Genomic DNA, 18,538 nt, shown 5'->3' with positions numbered 1-18,538 from the left:
AACTGCATTTTGACCCCTTGACTACAACAGACTTGGGCTCCTCTCTGTTTTTCCTATGATCATAAACTCGAACCCAGGCATACTCAGATAGCCAACAGTAAAACACTCATCTGGGATTAGGACCCATTTATTCATTTCAGCGTAGTAATACTACGAGAGCCTGGCCCAAGAATTCAATAAATATTTCACACTTTCATTTTATATGCAGTCTCTGGTGCTGAGAATGGTGCGCTGCTGGGTGTCATTTTTGTGTTTTTGTTCTGGTGTGTGTCAGTGTATCAGTCTGGCTTACCATATGTGTGTTTTGCAGGAATTAGTTTGCAGCTTGATCCAAGTATTACAATGTGTTTATTTTTAGGTGTGAAGAGCAACTTTGTTTGATTCTGGTGCTGCATTCAGGATTTCACCCAGTGTTACAAGCAGTTTCACTGAAGCTGCCCATGACAACTTCAGAACAATATAGAAATACGTCACCACAATAATAAGTCAGATGTTTACAACATATGAAGATGTACTGCAGTCTGGGAGGACAGACTTCCAGACTTCCAAATGCACTCATAATTCACACTATCAAAAGTAGTAAAGAGTAAAGGGACCTATATCAGACACAAATACGCCAACTGACTATGCAATCACTCAAAATAAATATTTCTCCCCTTATACTATTTTTCAGGCTATAACACCTCTAACAAAGGATAATGACCTGAACCTTTTCACCAGATAAACATAGAAATCGTTCAACAGAAGGAAGGAAAGGCATCAATGCTCCAGAATTGTTTGGAAGGGAAGGGCAGAAGACTAAGTGCTCATTCTTATTAACAACATGGGCAAGAGGCAACAGTAAAAGCAATTAAAATAAATACAATAGATTACAGACAGACTTATAAAAACAGAAAGAGCAAAAAAACACCAATCATAAACAATATACAGCATACAAGTCAGAATGGACTTCATGATGCTGCTTTTATTTTTGAAAACATCTTATTTTGAAGGGGATGTCCTTCACTTCCTATCCAAACACCCTATTACAGACTTACAATGCATCTGAGCCTTTGTAAGGAAGCTCAGCACGAATTAACAAAGAGAGAAATGCAAGTTGCTCTAAGACTTTTTGGCTTATGCTAAAAAAAACATTGACACAGGATGTAGGTTTTTAAAATGACGTAGACCTAAGTAGTTATTTTTCAAATGTAATGAGCTGTGCTCACTTTGTAGAGAAGAGAGTAAGACTTGTTCTCAGGTATTGCAAAGAGAATTTAAATGAGCCAACATACAGTGAAAGACAAGACTGCTTGATTTTCAGCAGCTGTTTTGTAAAAGATTATTTTTTGTTAATTAAATATAAAAATTTAAGTGTAGTGTGACACATTGCATTGTCCAGGTGCAATGTCCACTGATGCTAGAAGAGGAAAAAAATGAGTTTATACTTTGAGTCAACATTGAGTCAATGTTCCAGATCTCAACAAGAGTCAGAGCTGTTTTTGTGGACCTCCTATATGCTGTAAAGACTGATCAAAAGTGGAGCTTTAAACACATCTAGATAATGCATTACAAATAAAAGCAAAGCACAAGTGAAATCTACCCATCAGCTGATCTAGTCCAAACTGCTCTATGTTACCATTTAAAACCATGGCAACAAGTGTTTGTAATATATAATCCACCAGCTCAGATGTTGGTGTGACCTAGAAGATAAAGAAAAGAAATACCTCGCTCTTAAAAACTTCATAAAATGGGTGTGTTGAATTAAGAAAAGAAAAGATGCCTGACTCATGGTTAAAAATAAAGAGAAAGCTGCTCTGCTTAAAGGTGCTTAAGGACAGAAAAAAATCCCATCTTTAGCAAGTTTTATATTAATTATTGCAAACAAATCCCACATATTCAACTGAATTCATAATCCCTTAAAGGCATACAGTATATGGCAAGGACACAAAGATACATTGTGCATTATATTTTCTAGCCAGCAGATTCCTTGGCTGTTTGAAGAGGTTTATCATAGAAACCAAGCTCATTAAACATGTTGACCATTTAATTTGAAGACTCATCCAGTGAGGGGCATACGATTCATTTTATGACCTAAGCCATGTTTCAGAAAGTCTTTCATCCAGTTTGTTTATCGCATTATACCATATTCTATGAGAGAGCTCTCAAGAACAAGACTTTTCCAAAGAGTTAAAAAAAAACGGACACATTCCTCTAGGGGAAAATCTGGGAATAAATGGATTTGGTTTGCCTCGAGTAAATGTTAATGGCACTGCTTTCTGCTGAAGGCAAGTTAAAACCTTTACGTTTGAATTTTGCTAAAGAAGCAATATTCTATCCCAGGGAATAGCTCGCGGGCTACAGCAGCTCAATAAACTGGAGTGTGAATGTGCATACATTTACTGTCCAACGCACAAAATAAAATATACTGATAGTTGCATATACACTTTTCCTTCTTCACAGTGTATTAAGCTGTGGCAGTGACTACTTAATGGGTAGGCATTAAATGTACTATTCAGACATATCAGGAGCATATTCAAAGGAGAAAGATGGATTAATACAGTTTTTTCTGAATCTGTGTAGACAGCATGAACAGCTTAGCCATGCATGAGCTAACCACCTGTTTTTCAGCAGGCAGATCATTTATAGGTTTCCTCCACATTTTCATTTCAAAAGCTCGAAGTTTTCTAAACCCAGATTTCTCAGTAAAATTTTGGCCCATTTTACAATGCAAACGTTCGAGTTCAAATAATTTAAGGCAGATATCTTAACAGAGGTCCCTGTTTTAAAAGTGGAACCTGCGAAAACAGTGACAGAAAGGAAAAATGGATCTGTGGAAGGAAGTACAGCTAAACAGACATCTGGATGGCTGGATTGGATGAATGAATAGAATAATGAACAGACGACTAAACCCTTAAATCAAAGACCATACTTTTCCCAATTTCAAGACTGTTCATTTACTTACTAATAAAAACTAACCAGTTAAGTTGGATTTATTCCAAGTATAGTAAACAAGAAGTTACATGTTCAAATCCCTTCCTTAAGGAGATAAAACCAATAAAAACTCACACAAGACACAAAACAACACATTAATTCAATTTCCAGCTTCCTTACCTTGTCTTTGTCCTCTACCAGATCACTGAGTATGTCATCAGGGTCCAAGATACCCCCGTCACAGTACTCAACATGGTGGGTTCGAACGAGGAAGTCTCCTTCCTAAAATATAGCACACAACAACTGAAAATCAACAAATTACAAACAATTAATATCACTGTTAGATACTACCTGCAGTAATATTTATACTATTTGGCTTTTGAATTGTAGTAATTTTTTTTGTTCATTGGCTAAAGCTGCATGGAACCAGAGTCAGTTAGTCCCATATATTTGTCATTTTCAACTACAGAGGTCAAAGGAACAAATCACAAGTAGCCACCAGCTTTCTTCTTCCTATAGTGAGAGTTCAAACTTTTTGTCCTCTTCACTGTTCTTGTCAGAAGTTGCTTATGAAGCAAGGATAAATGGGCTTAACAAACAAACAGCATCAAGACACACTGAAGCAGTTTTTACTGACCGCAGTGGGTGTGTGATTTTCTATGATAATATGGATATATATTGGACTGGAGACTCAGTACAGGTAAACTGATAACAGGTTACGACAGAAAAATGACCTTGAAAGTCATACACTCAAAGAAGAACGGGGTGGGTTAAAGCAGATTGTGTAAAGGCTCCCATAGAGTCGGGCGTACTGTGCATTTACTGAGCAGTTACGACTCTGCGCTCATGCAGTTTGAGATGTCAGAGTCGAGGAATTTCCTACATTTCTCGTGATGAATTCCTACATATACTGTTTCCGTCATTGCTTCATCCGACAAAGATGAAGAGCTAATTTGCCTTGCAGCTTTGGAAAAACAAAAGAAAAGAAGGTCGTATATAAGGCTATTAAACCAGACTGGGGACGAAGAAGAGGAATACATCTGTCAGTGCATCGCAGCAAGTGACACTGCGCGTCCTCACAACTAGCTGCTCGGAGCAGTGTGTCACATATAAAACAGTTCAATCTGAATACTTTTTACCGCCAGTTTATTGTGTGACACTGAGAACATGTTCGTAAAAGTTGAGCTTTTCACGGACGTGTCCAACGGATGTTTGCAGTGACTCTGCCTCGAGTACGCGCGGACGACCACGGAGTCAAGTACGCCCGATTATGCGGGAGCCTTAACCTACCCTGTCAAGTGGCTGAACAAAATGAGTCAGTGTATGGTCAAAGAGTTGCACGGTAGCTCTGGGAGCCTGTCACCAATATTTCACTAAGCCATAAAGAAATTGTCAGCTTTTAAAAACCTTGCATAGTTTGTCCTCTTTAAAAAAGAATTTACCCAGAGTTCAAACAATCCACACAAAACCTTATCTACTGCCCCCAAACCATCTGCTGAAAGTTTATACAGCCTTCTCTGATTGGCCTCCCCTCGCTCTCCTTTGTTCCTCCACACATCTCCCACATCTTTCTCTAGGTGCCTTGTACAGATTACGACTCTCGCCTGGCCTATTCTCTTTCCCCCCCTAACCCCCTTTTCTCCGCTGCGTTGGGTCTGTGATTAATGACACCGACACTGTACTGGACAGCTGACTACACAGAGCTGGTTGTCGAACAACATATTGAGACAACAGCACACTAGCACATGCATACACCCACATCCCAAAAGCTGCATACAGCCTAAAGAAAGGTATCCATCAAGATATTACAGGGAAGTGCTTCATTAAATCTTTCTTTCAAGTTCAGGTGGCTGGAAATGAGAAGGCACTCTGTGGTTCTGTGCATGTCTCTAAAGGTCAATCCACACAGAACGCAAACTTAACAATATTTTATTTCACAGAAATAATTGAATTTGTACCAAATGAAACAATTTACAAGGAAACATAAGACTGTTACAGTTATAACATCATGGCTCTGGCAGGTACGTGTCTTGTTGTACATGTCCTGATAATTAATAAATGAGTCAGAAATATCACAAACAGCAGTAACTGTTGTTACGATGGTTACATCTAATCTAAAGAAGACACGCTGTCTATATTACGTAATCATTTCAATAAACATAAAATGTTTCATCTTAACTTCAGTCATTCTTGAATGTCTTCTGGTGCAAGCTACCTTGCTAAAGTATTCACACCCCTGGATTTATTTCCTTCATGTATTTTATAGGGATTTCTGTGATAGACCAACTCAAATAGTGGATAATTTGTAATTTTTAGGAAGCATGATATTTAAATATAAAATTAAAACCTCTTGGCCTACTAGCAAAATGCTCTGTGGTGGGAAAACAAACTGCACCAGACCCACTGACACATCATCCCCATGGTAAAACCTGGTACTGTGGAGATTCTGTTCTTCAGCAGAGACAGGGAAGCTGCTTAGAGCTGATGGGTTGATGGATTAAGCTAAATACAGGGCAATCCTAGAAGAAAATCTCTCAGAGCTTCCAAAAGACTAGGGCAGAAGGTCACGTTTCAGGAAGACAAGGAACCTAAACACACAGTCAGAGTTTCAATGGACTGGTTTCATCAAACAATATGCATATGTTAGAATGGTCCAGTCAAAGAACAGACCTACAGGGGTTGGACAATGAAACTGAAACACCTGGTTTTAGACCACAATAATTTATTAGTATGGTGTAGGGCCTCCTTTTGCAGCCAATACAGCGTCAATTCGTCTTGGGAATGACATATACAAGTCCTGCACAGTGGTCAGAGGGATTTTAAGCCATTCTTCTTGCAGGATAGTGGCCAGGTCACTACGTGATACTGGTGGAGGAAAACGTTTCCTGACTCGCTCCTCCAAAACACCCCAAAGTGGCTCAATAATATTTAGATCTGGTGACTGTGCAGGCCATGGGAGATGTTCAACTTCACTTTCATGTTCATCGAACCAATCTTTCACCAGTCTTGCTGTGTGTATTGGTGCATTGTCATCCTGATACACGGCACCGCCTTCAGGATACAATGTTTGAACCATTGGATGCACGTGGCCCTCAAGAATGGTTCGGTAGTCCTTGGCAGTGACGCCCATCTAGCACAAGTATTGGGCCAAGGGAATGCCATGATATGGCATCATCACTGATCCACCCCCATGCTTCACTCTGGGCATGCAACAGTCTGGGTGATACGCTTCTTTGGGGCTTCTCCACACCGTAACTCTCCCGGATGTGGGGAAAACAGTAAAGGTGGACTCATCAGAGAGCAATACATGTTTCACCATTGCACCATTGAAACCAACGTTTGGCATTCGCACGAGTGACCAAAGGTTTGGCTATAGCCGCCCGGCCGTGTATATTGACCCTGTGGAGCTCCCGACGGACAGTTCTGGTGGAAACAGGAGAGTTGAGGTGCATATTTAATTCTGCCGTGATTTTGGGCAGCCGTGGTTTTATGTTTTTTGGATACAATCCAGGTTAACCCCCGAACATCCCTTTCAGACAGCTTCCTCTTGCGTCCACAGTTAATCCTGTTGGATGTGGTTCGTCCTTCTTGGTGGTATGCTGACATTACCCTGGATACTGTGGCTCTTGATACATCACAAAGACTTGCTGTCTTGGTCACAGATGCGCCAGCAAGACGTGCACCAACAATTTGTCCTCTTTTGAACTCTGGTATGTCACCCATAATGTTGTGTGCAGTTCAATATTTTGAGCAAAACTGTGCTCTTACCCTGCTAATTGAACCTTCACACTCTGCTCTTACTGGTGCAATGTGCATTCAATGAAGACTGGCTACCAGGCTGGTCCAATTTAGCCATGAAACCTCCCACACTAAAATGACAGGTGTTTCAGTTTCATTGTCCAACCCCTGTATATCCATTAAAAAAAATTTTGCAAGACATAAAGAATGGTGTTCATTGATGATCTTTATCCAAGCTGACTGAGATTGAGCTGTAGGGCAGAGAAGACACAGCCCAAAAGACTTCCAGCTGTAATTACAGAGAACGGTGGTTCTACTAAGCAGGGCTGAATACAAATGCACCCCACACTTTGCAGTTTTTTTTTTAAATTTATAAGCTTTTTAGAAAATAATGTATAATTTTCCTTTCACTTCACAATGATGCAGTACTATGTCTACAACATAAACTATACATATACTCTATACTACTATACGGCTTTCCTTTCCGACTGGACTGCAAAGTACCACTGTGTAGGTTGACACCAAGTCAGTTTACACATGACGAACACTGTCAACAGATAATAGCTGGCATATGTCCACCGTTGTACTTTTTTAAACAATTCTTAAGATATTTTTTCCTACTTTCATTTTGATATACCTTAATTACCAATAATATATACAGTAACTTCAGTAACTCTTCAATCCAGCATCAGCATAAACAGTGTTCAACAAATCTACACTCATCTTGACAACCCTTTGAAAAAAAGACATGTTAAACATCATAAAATCATTTTTATTCTCTAAAAAGAAAGGGAAATTTAGCATCCTGGTGAAAAGGGAAGTTTATGCACAGTTCTGTATTAGCTGTGCACAAACGAGCATGCTTTTATATATACTGATTATATATTGATTACATATTGAACTCTAAGACAAAAGCTGTTTATACAAAGAGAAAAAAGCTTTAGAAGAGCATAAAACTCTATATTTAAAATATAAAAACAAATTGAGCCATTTTGCAGGCAGACTAAACACTGAAGCAAATCTATATTCATTGTTCTTTGTGTACGAATTTTAAAAACATGGATTTACACGCACTTTCAGCAAAAGATCATTTTTCTCTGTGTTAAAGCTGAACTTTGCAGGCACTAACCAAAGCTTGCATAGAATAAACAATGTTTTATCTCTGTGTGGAAGAGAAAAAGTGTTGTGGCAGAAGGAATTTGCATTACACCAACACCCTCATTCCTTTGGTGACCTGCAACTGTTTTTAGGTCCTCAACAGATCTTCTGGAGTTCTTGTTACAGAAGGCAAGGCACAGAACTAAAAGCTGAACATTTAGAGGTTGAGCAGAGAGCATAGTGATTTAGTTTTATAATGTGTGTCAGAAATCCTAATTATAAACAGAAGGGAAACAAGAAGGTTTAATAAAGTCTAACATCAGAAGCATCAACAGACAAAAATCAAGACACATGGCTGTAAGTGTATTAAATACGCAAACTGCAGTTTGGACTTTCACATTTGTAATAAAAATCTGGCTTTGACAACATTTGGCCAACACTGTGGCTGTTAAAGTCAAAGGTTCTGATTTTCAGCCCATTTGAATCAATGCATCACGTTTCCTAGATGGTCGGAAAGCTCAGCGTTATGACTGATTCTAAGCCAGCATAAGCCCCTCTTCGATAGAAGGGTTGGTGGTAGGTTGATTTAAAGGAAAACATTAAAGCGCTGCACTTTACCCAAGTCAACAGAACAGAATGAGGAATTCAACACATTGCTGTGGTTTGTCTGAAAGAGAAGAGAGCACGCGTCTCCTCCCTGCCACTCCCTCATTCTTAAACATATTGCCTGTGACCTGGCATGGAGCCAGAATGTTTTACAACTTTAGGAGACTGTTTATTCAGGTCTCTTCTTCATTACTGCTCAAACTTTATTCAGCAGAAAGATGTTTAAGGGTTTTTGTAAAATACTTCTAGTCCTTGATTTTCTCAAGCTCAGTTTTTATAGTATTTGTAAGGAGGATGAAGCCATTGCAAAAACAAGAGTACGCACGTTTTAAATTTTATAGTTTTAAGTATTTTGCCCAATGTTTTTGGTCTACATTTTTCATAAAGTTTTCCAATGTGGCTTCATCTTTGTTTCACAACAAATATAAGGTTGGCATCTGTGGTTTGTGGTTTTAAGGTAGAGGTTAAATTGAAATCATTTTAGAGCCTGGTAAAGATCAGACAATTTGTGCACAGAACTCATAGAGGGTGTCCTTTCTTTTTACCCTGACAGTAATTCTTGGATGAATATCCTTTAATTGTTTAGGGTGAATTTGCTAACCAATAAAATCTGCGGGATGCAGCAAAGTATCTAACCTGAGTCACAGGAAACAATTCGCACGAATTCAAAACAAAATTTAAAAAAGCCAAGCAAAAACCAGAGACTTTGGTGGTTTATTACCTGAAAAACTCAACACTTAGACTCTTGAGTTTGTATAAGTAAATGGAATAGTGTAAGATTTTTTAATTACCTTTTCAAACAGCAGTCTTTATCTACTGATAGTGGGTCTTGTACCTGTACGTAGTAATGGGGGGTCCTTAATCTTAGCAAAACAATGCCAAGAACAAAATCTGCAGAATCTTGCCTATTCACACTCCTTACAGGCAACATGTCCTGTTGATAGCCATCAGCAGGACATTGATGTTGATACTCATTATTCCACACCATAGAAGAAGACATACAAGTTTGCTTACATGTGTGAATTTACCAAGGCAAAGCACAGGTAAGACTCAGGCTATACATGAAACTATTTTCCTGAGAAACAAATGGATGACGTCTGGATGCGTAACCCCTATGAAGCCAACATACAAATTATGTTGCCAAGCAATGGAGAGAGTCAGCTGTTGGATCTTATGACTGCATGTTAAACATTGTGCAGGTAAACCTCTTTCAATTCTGGTGCAACACTGCGATGACCAAGTATCATTTCCCTACAACTGGAGCAGTAAACATAATCCTGCCTTTCAGCACCACCTATCTCAAAGAGTCTAGCTGGTTTAGATGAAGATGAAACAACGAAACAGACTGGAGTCTGAGCATGAACACAGAGTTGCTGTGTCTACTATTACACCTAAATCCCGGTTTGATAGGTACGGCAGTATTTGGGTCAAGGTTTGGTATGGGTACCGCACAAAAACAAATAAATATCAAACGCCAAAGGTTTCTTTGATATAGAAAAGAAATCTCCAAAAACAGTGAGAAAAATAAACCTCCCTTGTGAGGGGCTCTATGTTAGCAGGCTAAGTAAGACAGGGTTATTTTACATTTTAATTCACGTAAAAGTTAAAACAAAAAAAATTTAAATGCTCCTGTTGTTTGATCTAAACAAGTGCAATAATGGCAATATCCTAAACAAAAAAGCTTAATTAAACTGACATGTATCTTGTCATAAAATAAACAAACTAAAAAGTATTTGTTTCAAATAGTTTAGCTACAGACTTAATGCTAACTAAAAGGCAAAACAGAGCTAAACAACTTCCCCTATGCAAAATTAAGAAATAATTAGACTGTATAAAGTCAACGTCCCCACCTGGTGTGACACTGATTGAACACTACCTGACACTTGATAACAACCAAGAGGCACATGGTTCGTTTCTGGTGGTGTCCTGGTGGCATATTTAATGGTATTTATCAGATTGAATTAGATGTTACTAACAATGCATGAAAATAATTAAGCCGTCTGTGAAGGATGAAGGATAAATACAAAAACAGACTGCCATAAGTGCACTGAAAACCCTAGTTCTGTGCCCTGCTTTATAGAAAAACATGACAGGTGATCCTTGACCTTCCGCATGTCATTACAAGCAACCATTCCTGCATTACTTTGATGTGGAGTGCTTCAGATGGCAGCTTACTGTACTCTTTTTCTGTAATGGCTTTTAAAAAAAAAGAAAAAAAAGAAACATTTTGACAGCATGCGACTGATATCTAAAATGTTTCCAAGTTCACCCTTTGCACTCTAATGGCTTCCAAGGAATGCGGTTACCAAACCGCTATTGATAAACTAACTTAGTAGTCTCTGATTCTAATTTTATAAACTTGAAGGTGCAACATGTCAAGTTGTCCTTGCTTTTTCAAAGTGATCTACATAAAAGATGTAAGAAAGGTACCCTGATACAGGGGACTGTACTCTCACCATTCCATTTCACTCTGTACACCTCAGACGTCCAGAACAAGACAGACTCCTGTCATCTGCAGAAATACTTGGATGATTCTGCAGTTGTGGGGTGGATCAGAGATGGACAAGAAGCTGAGTACAGGAAGGTGCCGCTTTGTGGCATGGTGTGGAAACAATCATCTCATTTTGAACGTGACTAAAACAAAGGAGATGATTGTAGATTTTAAGAGAAACAGGAATAAGTCAAAAACTATTTCTATCATGGAAGAAGAAGTGGAGGTGGTGGAGGAGTATAAATACCTCGGTGATCACCTGGACAACAGACTAGAGTGGAGATGCAACTGTGAAACCATCTACAAGAAGGGACAGAGCAGACTGTACTTCTTGAGGAAGCTTAGGTCCTTTGGTGTTTGCAGCAAGATGCTGCATATCTTCTATATGCTGGAGGACCTGATAACGTCTCCCCATCATGCCTGAAAGCCTGCGCACATCAACTCGCTCCAATCTTCACAAGGATCTTCAACAAGTCACTGGAGAAATGTCAGATCCCCTCCTGCCTCAAACGATCCACCATCATCCCGGTTCCCAAGAAACCCACCATCGTAGGATTAAATGACTACAGGCCTGTAGCCCTGACGTCTGTGGTCATGAAATCCTTTGAGCGGCTGGTGTTGAAGCACCTGAAAGACATCACAGGCCCCCTGCTGGAACCCCTGCACTTTGCTTACCGAGCAAACAGGTTGGCAGATGATGCTGTTAACTTAGGTCTACACTTCATCCTGCAACACCTCGACCGTCCAGGGACGTACACCAGGATCCTGTTTGTAGACTTCAGCTCGGCCTTCAACACTATCATACCAGACATCCTCCACCAGAAGCTCACCCAGCTCAACGTTCCAGCCTCCACCTGTCAGTGGATCAACAGCTTCCTGACAGACCGACAGCAGCAGGTGAGACTGGGGAGCATCTTCTCCCGATCCAGATCAATAAGTACTGGTGCCCCCCAGGGGTGTGTTCTATCTCCACTCCTCTTCTCCCTGTACACAAATGACTGCACCTCATCGGACTCGTCCGTGAAACTCCTTAAGTTTGCAGACGACACCACTGTCATTGGACTGATCCAGGACGGTGATGAATCTGCATACAGACAGCAGGTGGATCGGTTGGTACACTGGTGCGGTCAGAACTACCTTGAACTGAACCCACTCAAGACTGTGGAAATGGTGGTGGACTTTCGGAGAACACCACCCCCATACACCCCCCTCACCATCCTCAACAACACTGTATCGGCCGTGGACCACTTCAGGTTCTTAGGAACCACCATCTCTGAGGACCTGAGATGGTCTTCACACATAGACACTGTTCGAAAGAAGGCCCAGCAGAGACTGTACTTCCTGAGGCAACTCAAGAACTTCAACCTTCCACAGGAGCTGTTGGTCATCTTCTACACTGCCATCATTCAGTCTGTCCTGTCTTCATACATCTCAGTGTGGTTTGGCTCATCCACAAAACAGGACAGGTCCAGACTGCAACGAATAATCAGGTCTGCAGAGAGAATAATCAGAGCTGACCTTCCCTCCATCCAGGACTTATACAGGTCTAGGGTCAAGAAAAGAGCTGCTAAAATCTCTGCAGACCCCACACACCCTGCACATAAACTGTTTAGAGTTTTACCTTCAGGCTGCCGCTACAGAGCACTGTTCACTAAAACCAGCCGCCACAGAAACAGTTTCTTCCCCCAGGCTGTTTCTCTGATGAACATTCAATAGAGTACAAAACAACAGCATACAGATGCTGCAAATGCACCTTTTTTATTAGATATGTGTATATTGTAAATTTGTATATTCTGTAATGCAAAAACAGAACAAAAGAACAAAGTGTACCGGAGGCAAATTCCTTGTTTGTATGTACGAACTTGGCAATAAAGCTGATTCTGATTCTGATATAAGTCTGTTGTGGAGAGTGTGATCTCTTCTGCCATCATCTGCTGGGGAAGCAGCATCAGAGCCAGGGACCTAAAAAAGCTCAACAAGCTGATAAAAAAGGCTGGCTCTGTTCTGGGGACTCCTCTGAAACCTCTGGAGATCATTGCGGAAAGACGGATTCTTCATAAAATGAAGAACATTATGGAGAACCCTGAGCATCCTCTTCATGAGACTGTCCTACAACAACAGAGTGTCTTCAGTCAGAGGCTTCTTCAGATCTGCTGTAAGACGGAGCGCTACAGGAGATCCTTCCTGCCCACAGCCTACAGTCTACAACGACTCTTTGAGGAAACCTTCATAATATGAGCTGCAACAACATTTAATTTCCCTTTGGGATTAATAAAGTATTTTTGAATTGAATTTAATTGATGTGTTATCTGTTAAAAAATGATTAAAAGTGGATCATTCTGTTAATAAATGACCCAAAATTTGTTGATTTGTTAGAGGCCTGTTAAAGTATGTCAAGTTTCTGTCAATACAAAAGCAAGTGTTGCAGCAAACCATTTTACTGAAGCCTTGTTACATACAAGACCATCCTGCACCACAAGTAACATGCAGGACGCATGTTATAAACTGACTGGAGCTTACAACAGAAGAAGAAACTAAAGACCATCTGGTTTCATTTTCCATCTGATCATAACAAAACTAAACAGACACCCTAAAGTACTGTTTTCACTCATTTTCAGAGCTTCCTTTTTGATTAAAACCAGGGAGAACTGCAACATTCAGAAACAGTCAGCATATGCACACATTAAAAAAAAAACTCAGAACACGCTCTTCTGTTTTGTCAAAGTCAATTAAGAAAGTCCATCAACAATCTAATAACATCCTGGTGACTCCCCGTGAAAACAGCCTCTGCTTGTTTCTTTTCTCTTCTCCCTCCTTTTTTGGCGCCTCTTCCCTCTGCTACGCAAGCTAGCTACCTAATTGTAAGGCTTATTCATTTCTCCAAGGTAATCTTTTTGAATACTGAAAATTGTGAGACATTTTCTTTCATTTTTAATTTTTAATTTAAAAATACTTGACCCTCTCTATATTGTTAATATTGATACAAATTATCCATCTGCCCAAGTATGTTAGACGTGCTAATTATTCACATGGCCGTTTGCTAAATAAAACAAAAATATAACCAAATAGCAAATTAAATGTTCTCTAATGCTATTTTCATGCCTTAGTTTCAAGGAACCAAGAACTTTTCAGATCCCCTAACTATGTTTTTCCTTCCTCTGTTAAACAAAAGCTTGTCTTTAACAGTTCTGAGAACTCTTTAACAAAAGAGCTAATAAATGGGCTTAAAAGTGTCAATTTAACAAAGTGACGTGCAGGCAAGAATGCACAAGATAATAAATGGTTTTAATACAACACTACACTCACTAAGTAGCAATAGTAATATATAGATGAAGGGAAGGCAAAGGAAGATAGACAGAAAGCAAGCTGCCTCTGTGAGAATTTTAAAATGTGATTTGCTGAGCCCTGTGACGGAAGATTAGGGGGACTGGACTGCTTTACAACACAGACACCCCATCTTTCTAATCCTGAAACACATTAACAGTCATAATTATACAGCTACAACAGATTAGCGTCGCAGAAAAACGACTGAGCGACACGAATAAGAGAAAGGGGGGAGGGGGGAAGAAATACAAAGGAAGACATAGTGAAGACAGAATGTGATGAAGCAATTAAGGAGAAAAACAAAATTCCCAAGGAGCATAACAAGAGTAGGAGGAGAAAAAGATGTAGGAGTCGATAGTCAAAAGGTTGTGGAGCGAGAGGCAGAGAAAATCTTCCTGGTAAGAAATATGTTTATTTTAAAATATATCAAAACTATGAGGAAGCAAAAGAAGTAAGAAGTCATGGTAGGACTTATAAGAGGAGGAATACTTAAGACACACTAACAATGGAAGGAGGGAAGATGGAGAGGAACAGAGCCCACACTCACTCACAATCATTTTATTAACACTGTGATTAAAGATTTGATCGATGGAGCAGAGGGGCGCAGAATTACACACGGAAAGCTGTTGGAAAACACACGTAGCTTTCACATTGTCTCTCAGTGAACGCAGAAAATGTGGTTAATTAAGTCAAATCCGACAAAGTCCACCACAACACAGTGTGTGTCCTTTTGTTTTTCAGTTGCACCTAATTTCGACAACACAAAACTGTGTCCAATCTGATACATTTGAAATGTACAAAACTGGGATTACTGAGATAAATTTGTAACTAATCTGCTACACTCTGCAGGTTTTAGTAGGAACAACTTTTTAAAACCTTATGACTATTTTTATTTAAAGGTAAGATAGTAACAGTAAGTTGTTACTTACTTCATAACTTAAGCAACTGAAGTATAAACGATTCACAAAGTTTTTCAATGCGGAGTCGCCCTCTACCAACACTTTTTTGGTGTGCATGCCGTTACTGGGTGAGGAAGCCTCAAGGTTAGCTCTGTCAAGTTATAGTGAGGTGTTTAAAAAGAAAGTCAGAGGAAGCACAGAGGTGTAAAAATCTTTCTGTATTTTCTATGACATATTAAGACATGACAGAACAAGAGAGCGAGACAAAGCAGGTAACAGGAAGGCTGAACAGAGTACCGGAAAGTTGCTATGTTTTCCCTTTTTGAGCTTTCAACCTCCGTTCATCAGGAGCATGCTGGATTTAAAAACGTTGGCAGGCTTTTGGTAAAGTCAGAGCTAAGGTGAAGATCTACATTCTCAAGAAAACACACACAGAGACCGTGTCTATTGCGAAGCAAGCCACACTAATCTGCTAATAAAGGACGCTAAAGCCAGGATAAAAAGTATACTCTGCGATAATTCTATCTTTGTTTTAAAATAGTAATAGTAAAATTGTAAAAACCTGTTTTATAGTGACTGCTCTCTCTCGTGACGTCACCTCAATATAATAAATATTAAAGACTTTTTAATGAATAACATTTAGATGATAAATGTAAGACTTGTACCACTGTGCAGATACCCTGTACACCACTGTGTACACCTACTACATAGACAATCCAATGCCAGCCTCCTCCCTCCCATAGTTTGAAGAGCACACAACCTGTACAGAACAAGAAAGCTCTTATTGCAGCATGTTTAATGCTGTAAACAGACCTCTTTAATCAGTAATGACGGATCGTTAACATTTCGTGAGTTTGTAGAAAAGGTATACAGGTCCTTCTCAAAATATTAACATATTGTGATAAAGTTAATTATTTTCCATAATGTCATGATGAAAATTTAACATTCATATATTTTAGATTCATTGCACACTAACTGAAATATTTCAGGTCTTTTATTGTCTTAATACGGATGATTTTGGCATACAGCTCATGAAAACCCAAAATTCCTATCTCACAAAATTAGCATATCATATCATATCACGCAAACCTGTGTGCCGCATTTAATCTCCTTGTCCACCTTTATTGTGACTATGATGATTGATATTATTAACAATCGACTTAGTTCTAAAGGTTTAACTGAGACTTTGCAAAATTTTATTGCAATGGAATTTGTTGTCATTCCTCCACTTATGAATCCACTCATTTATGGTTTCAAGTTGACCAAAGTTAGAAGCAGAATTATTGATTTTGTTGCTTTTAAATTTAAATAAATTTAAGCATCCAAGTTTCAGATACATTATTAAAAAATGTTTAGATACATTGTCATTACCTTTGCTTTTATGTTTTGTTATTATTTATTGTTTTTCTCCTCATGATAACATTTGTTTCTTTCTTGTTTCACAGAGGTGAGTGTGAAATTCCTGTTTATAATTTGACTTCAGTAATGGACCTGCTTTATCTCAAATGATTTTGCCGGTACTATTTGTCTATTTTGTTAAAGTTTTGAATTTGGTTAATTAAATGATTCTAAAGTAGCAATTTTGTTTAATCATAGTTGTTTAAAAGTAATTTTGTGTTTGTTTGTTTTTACCATGAGCACCTGGGGTATAACTACAGGTCCTTCTCAAAATATTAGCATATTGTGATAAAGTTCATTATTTTCCATAATGTCATGATGAAAATTTAACATTCATATATTTTAGATTCATTGCACACTAACTGAAATATTTCAGGTCTTTTATTGTCTTAATACAGATGATTTTGGCATGCAGCTCATGAAAACCCAAAATTTCTATCTCACAAAATTAGCATATCATTAAAAGGGTCTCTAAACGAGCTATGAACCTAATCATCTGAATCAACAAGTTAACTCTAAACACCTGCAAAAGATTCCTGAGGCCTTTAAAACTCCCAGCCTGGTTCATCACTCAAAACCCCAATCATGGGTAAGACTGCCGACCTGACTGCTGTCCAGAAGGCCACTATTGACACCCTCAAGCAAGAGGGTAAGACACAGAAAGAAATTTCTGAACGAATAGGCTGTTCCCAGAGTGCTGTATCAAGGCACCTCAGTGGGAAGTCTGTGGGAAGGAAAGAGTGCGGCAGAAAACGCTGCACAACGAGAAGAGGTGACCGGACCCTGAGGAAGATTGTGGAGAAGGGCCGATTCCAGACCTTGGGGGACCTGCGGAAGCAGTGGACTGATTCTGGAGTAGAAACATCCAGAGCCACCGTGTACAGGCGTGTGCAGGAAATGGGCTACAGGTGCCGCATTCCCCAGGTTAAGCCACTTTTGAACCAGAAACAGCGCCTGACCTGGGCTACAGAGAAGCAGCACTGGACTGTTGCTCAGTGGTCCAAAGTACTTTTTTCGGATGAAAGCAAATTCTGCATGTCATTCGGAAATCAAGGTGCCAGAGTCTGGAGGAAGACTGGGGAGAAGGAAATGCCAAAATGCCAGAAGTCCAGTGTCAAGTACCCACAGTCAGTGATGGTCTGGGGTGCCGTGTCAGCTGCTGGTGTTGGTCCACTGTGTTTTATCAAGGGCAGGGTCAATGCAGCTAGCTATCAGGAGATTTTGGAGCACTTCATGCTTCCATCTGCTGAAAAGCTTTATGGAGATGAAGATTTCATTTTTCAGCACGACCTGGCACCTGCTCACAGTGCTTTCAAAACCACTGGTAAATGGTTTACTGACCATGGTATCACTGTGCTCAATTGGCCTGCCAACTCTCCTGACCTGAACCCCATAGAGAATCTAGTGGGATATTGTGAAGAGAACGTTGAGAGACTCAAGACCCAACACTCTGGATGAGCTAAAGGCCGCTATCGAAGCATCCTGGGCCTCCATAAGACCTCAGCAGTGCCACAGGCTGATTGCCTCCATGCCACGCCGCATTGAAGCAGTCATTTCTGCCAAAGGATTTCCGACAAAGTATTGAGTGCATAACTGTACATGATTATTTGAAGGTTGACGTTTTTTTTTATTAAAAACACTTTTCTTTTATTGGTCGGATGAAATATGCTAATTTTGTGAGATAGGAATTTTGAGTTTTCATGAGCTGTATGCCAAAATCATCCGTATTAAGACAATAAAAGACCTGAAATATTTCAGTTAGTGTGCAATGAATCTAAAATATATGAATGTTAAATTTTCATCATGACATTATGGAAAATAATGAACTTTATCACAATATGCTAATATTTTGAGAAGGACCTGTACATGAGCTACAAAATTTCCTTCTATTTGCTATCAGTTTGCAAAACTTGCTGGTTTACTGGTAAAAAAGAAAGCGTTTCTACTTCCATGTGGAACTGGGCCATTTCATAAAGGGGGAAGTGCAGAAAGAGGAAGAACAGTTTACCTGAAACGGAAACAAAGCTTTTAGCTGTGTGTGAACGGCACCGAGGAAGGTGAAGAAGAGATG

General features: G+C 39.4%; 1 protein-coding gene across 6 annotated transcripts in view; it reads right to left on the bottom strand.

Moving 5' to 3' along the window:
* LOC124871242 (partitioning defective 3 homolog B-like) overlaps positions 1 to 18,538 on the bottom strand; it is a 318,482-nt gene that overhangs the window by 296,798 nt on the left and 3,146 nt on the right. For all 6 annotated transcript variants that reach the window (XM_047370389.1, XM_047370392.1, XM_047370391.1 and 3 more), the window contains exon 2: positions 3,094 to 3,195. In XM_047370389.1, coding sequence (XP_047226345.1) covers positions 3,094 to 3,195 — 102 coding nt within the window. The remainder of the gene's footprint in view (positions 1 to 3,093; positions 3,196 to 18,538) is intronic.

This window comes from Girardinichthys multiradiatus, chromosome 7 (assembly GCF_021462225.1).
Source record: "Girardinichthys multiradiatus isolate DD_20200921_A chromosome 7, DD_fGirMul_XY1, whole genome shotgun sequence".
In the NCBI taxonomy this organism is placed as follows: domain Eukaryota; kingdom Metazoa; phylum Chordata; class Actinopteri; order Cyprinodontiformes; family Goodeidae; genus Girardinichthys; species Girardinichthys multiradiatus.
The sequence above is the reverse complement of the archived record's forward strand: the minus strand, read 5'-3'. Positions and strand labels throughout refer to the sequence as shown.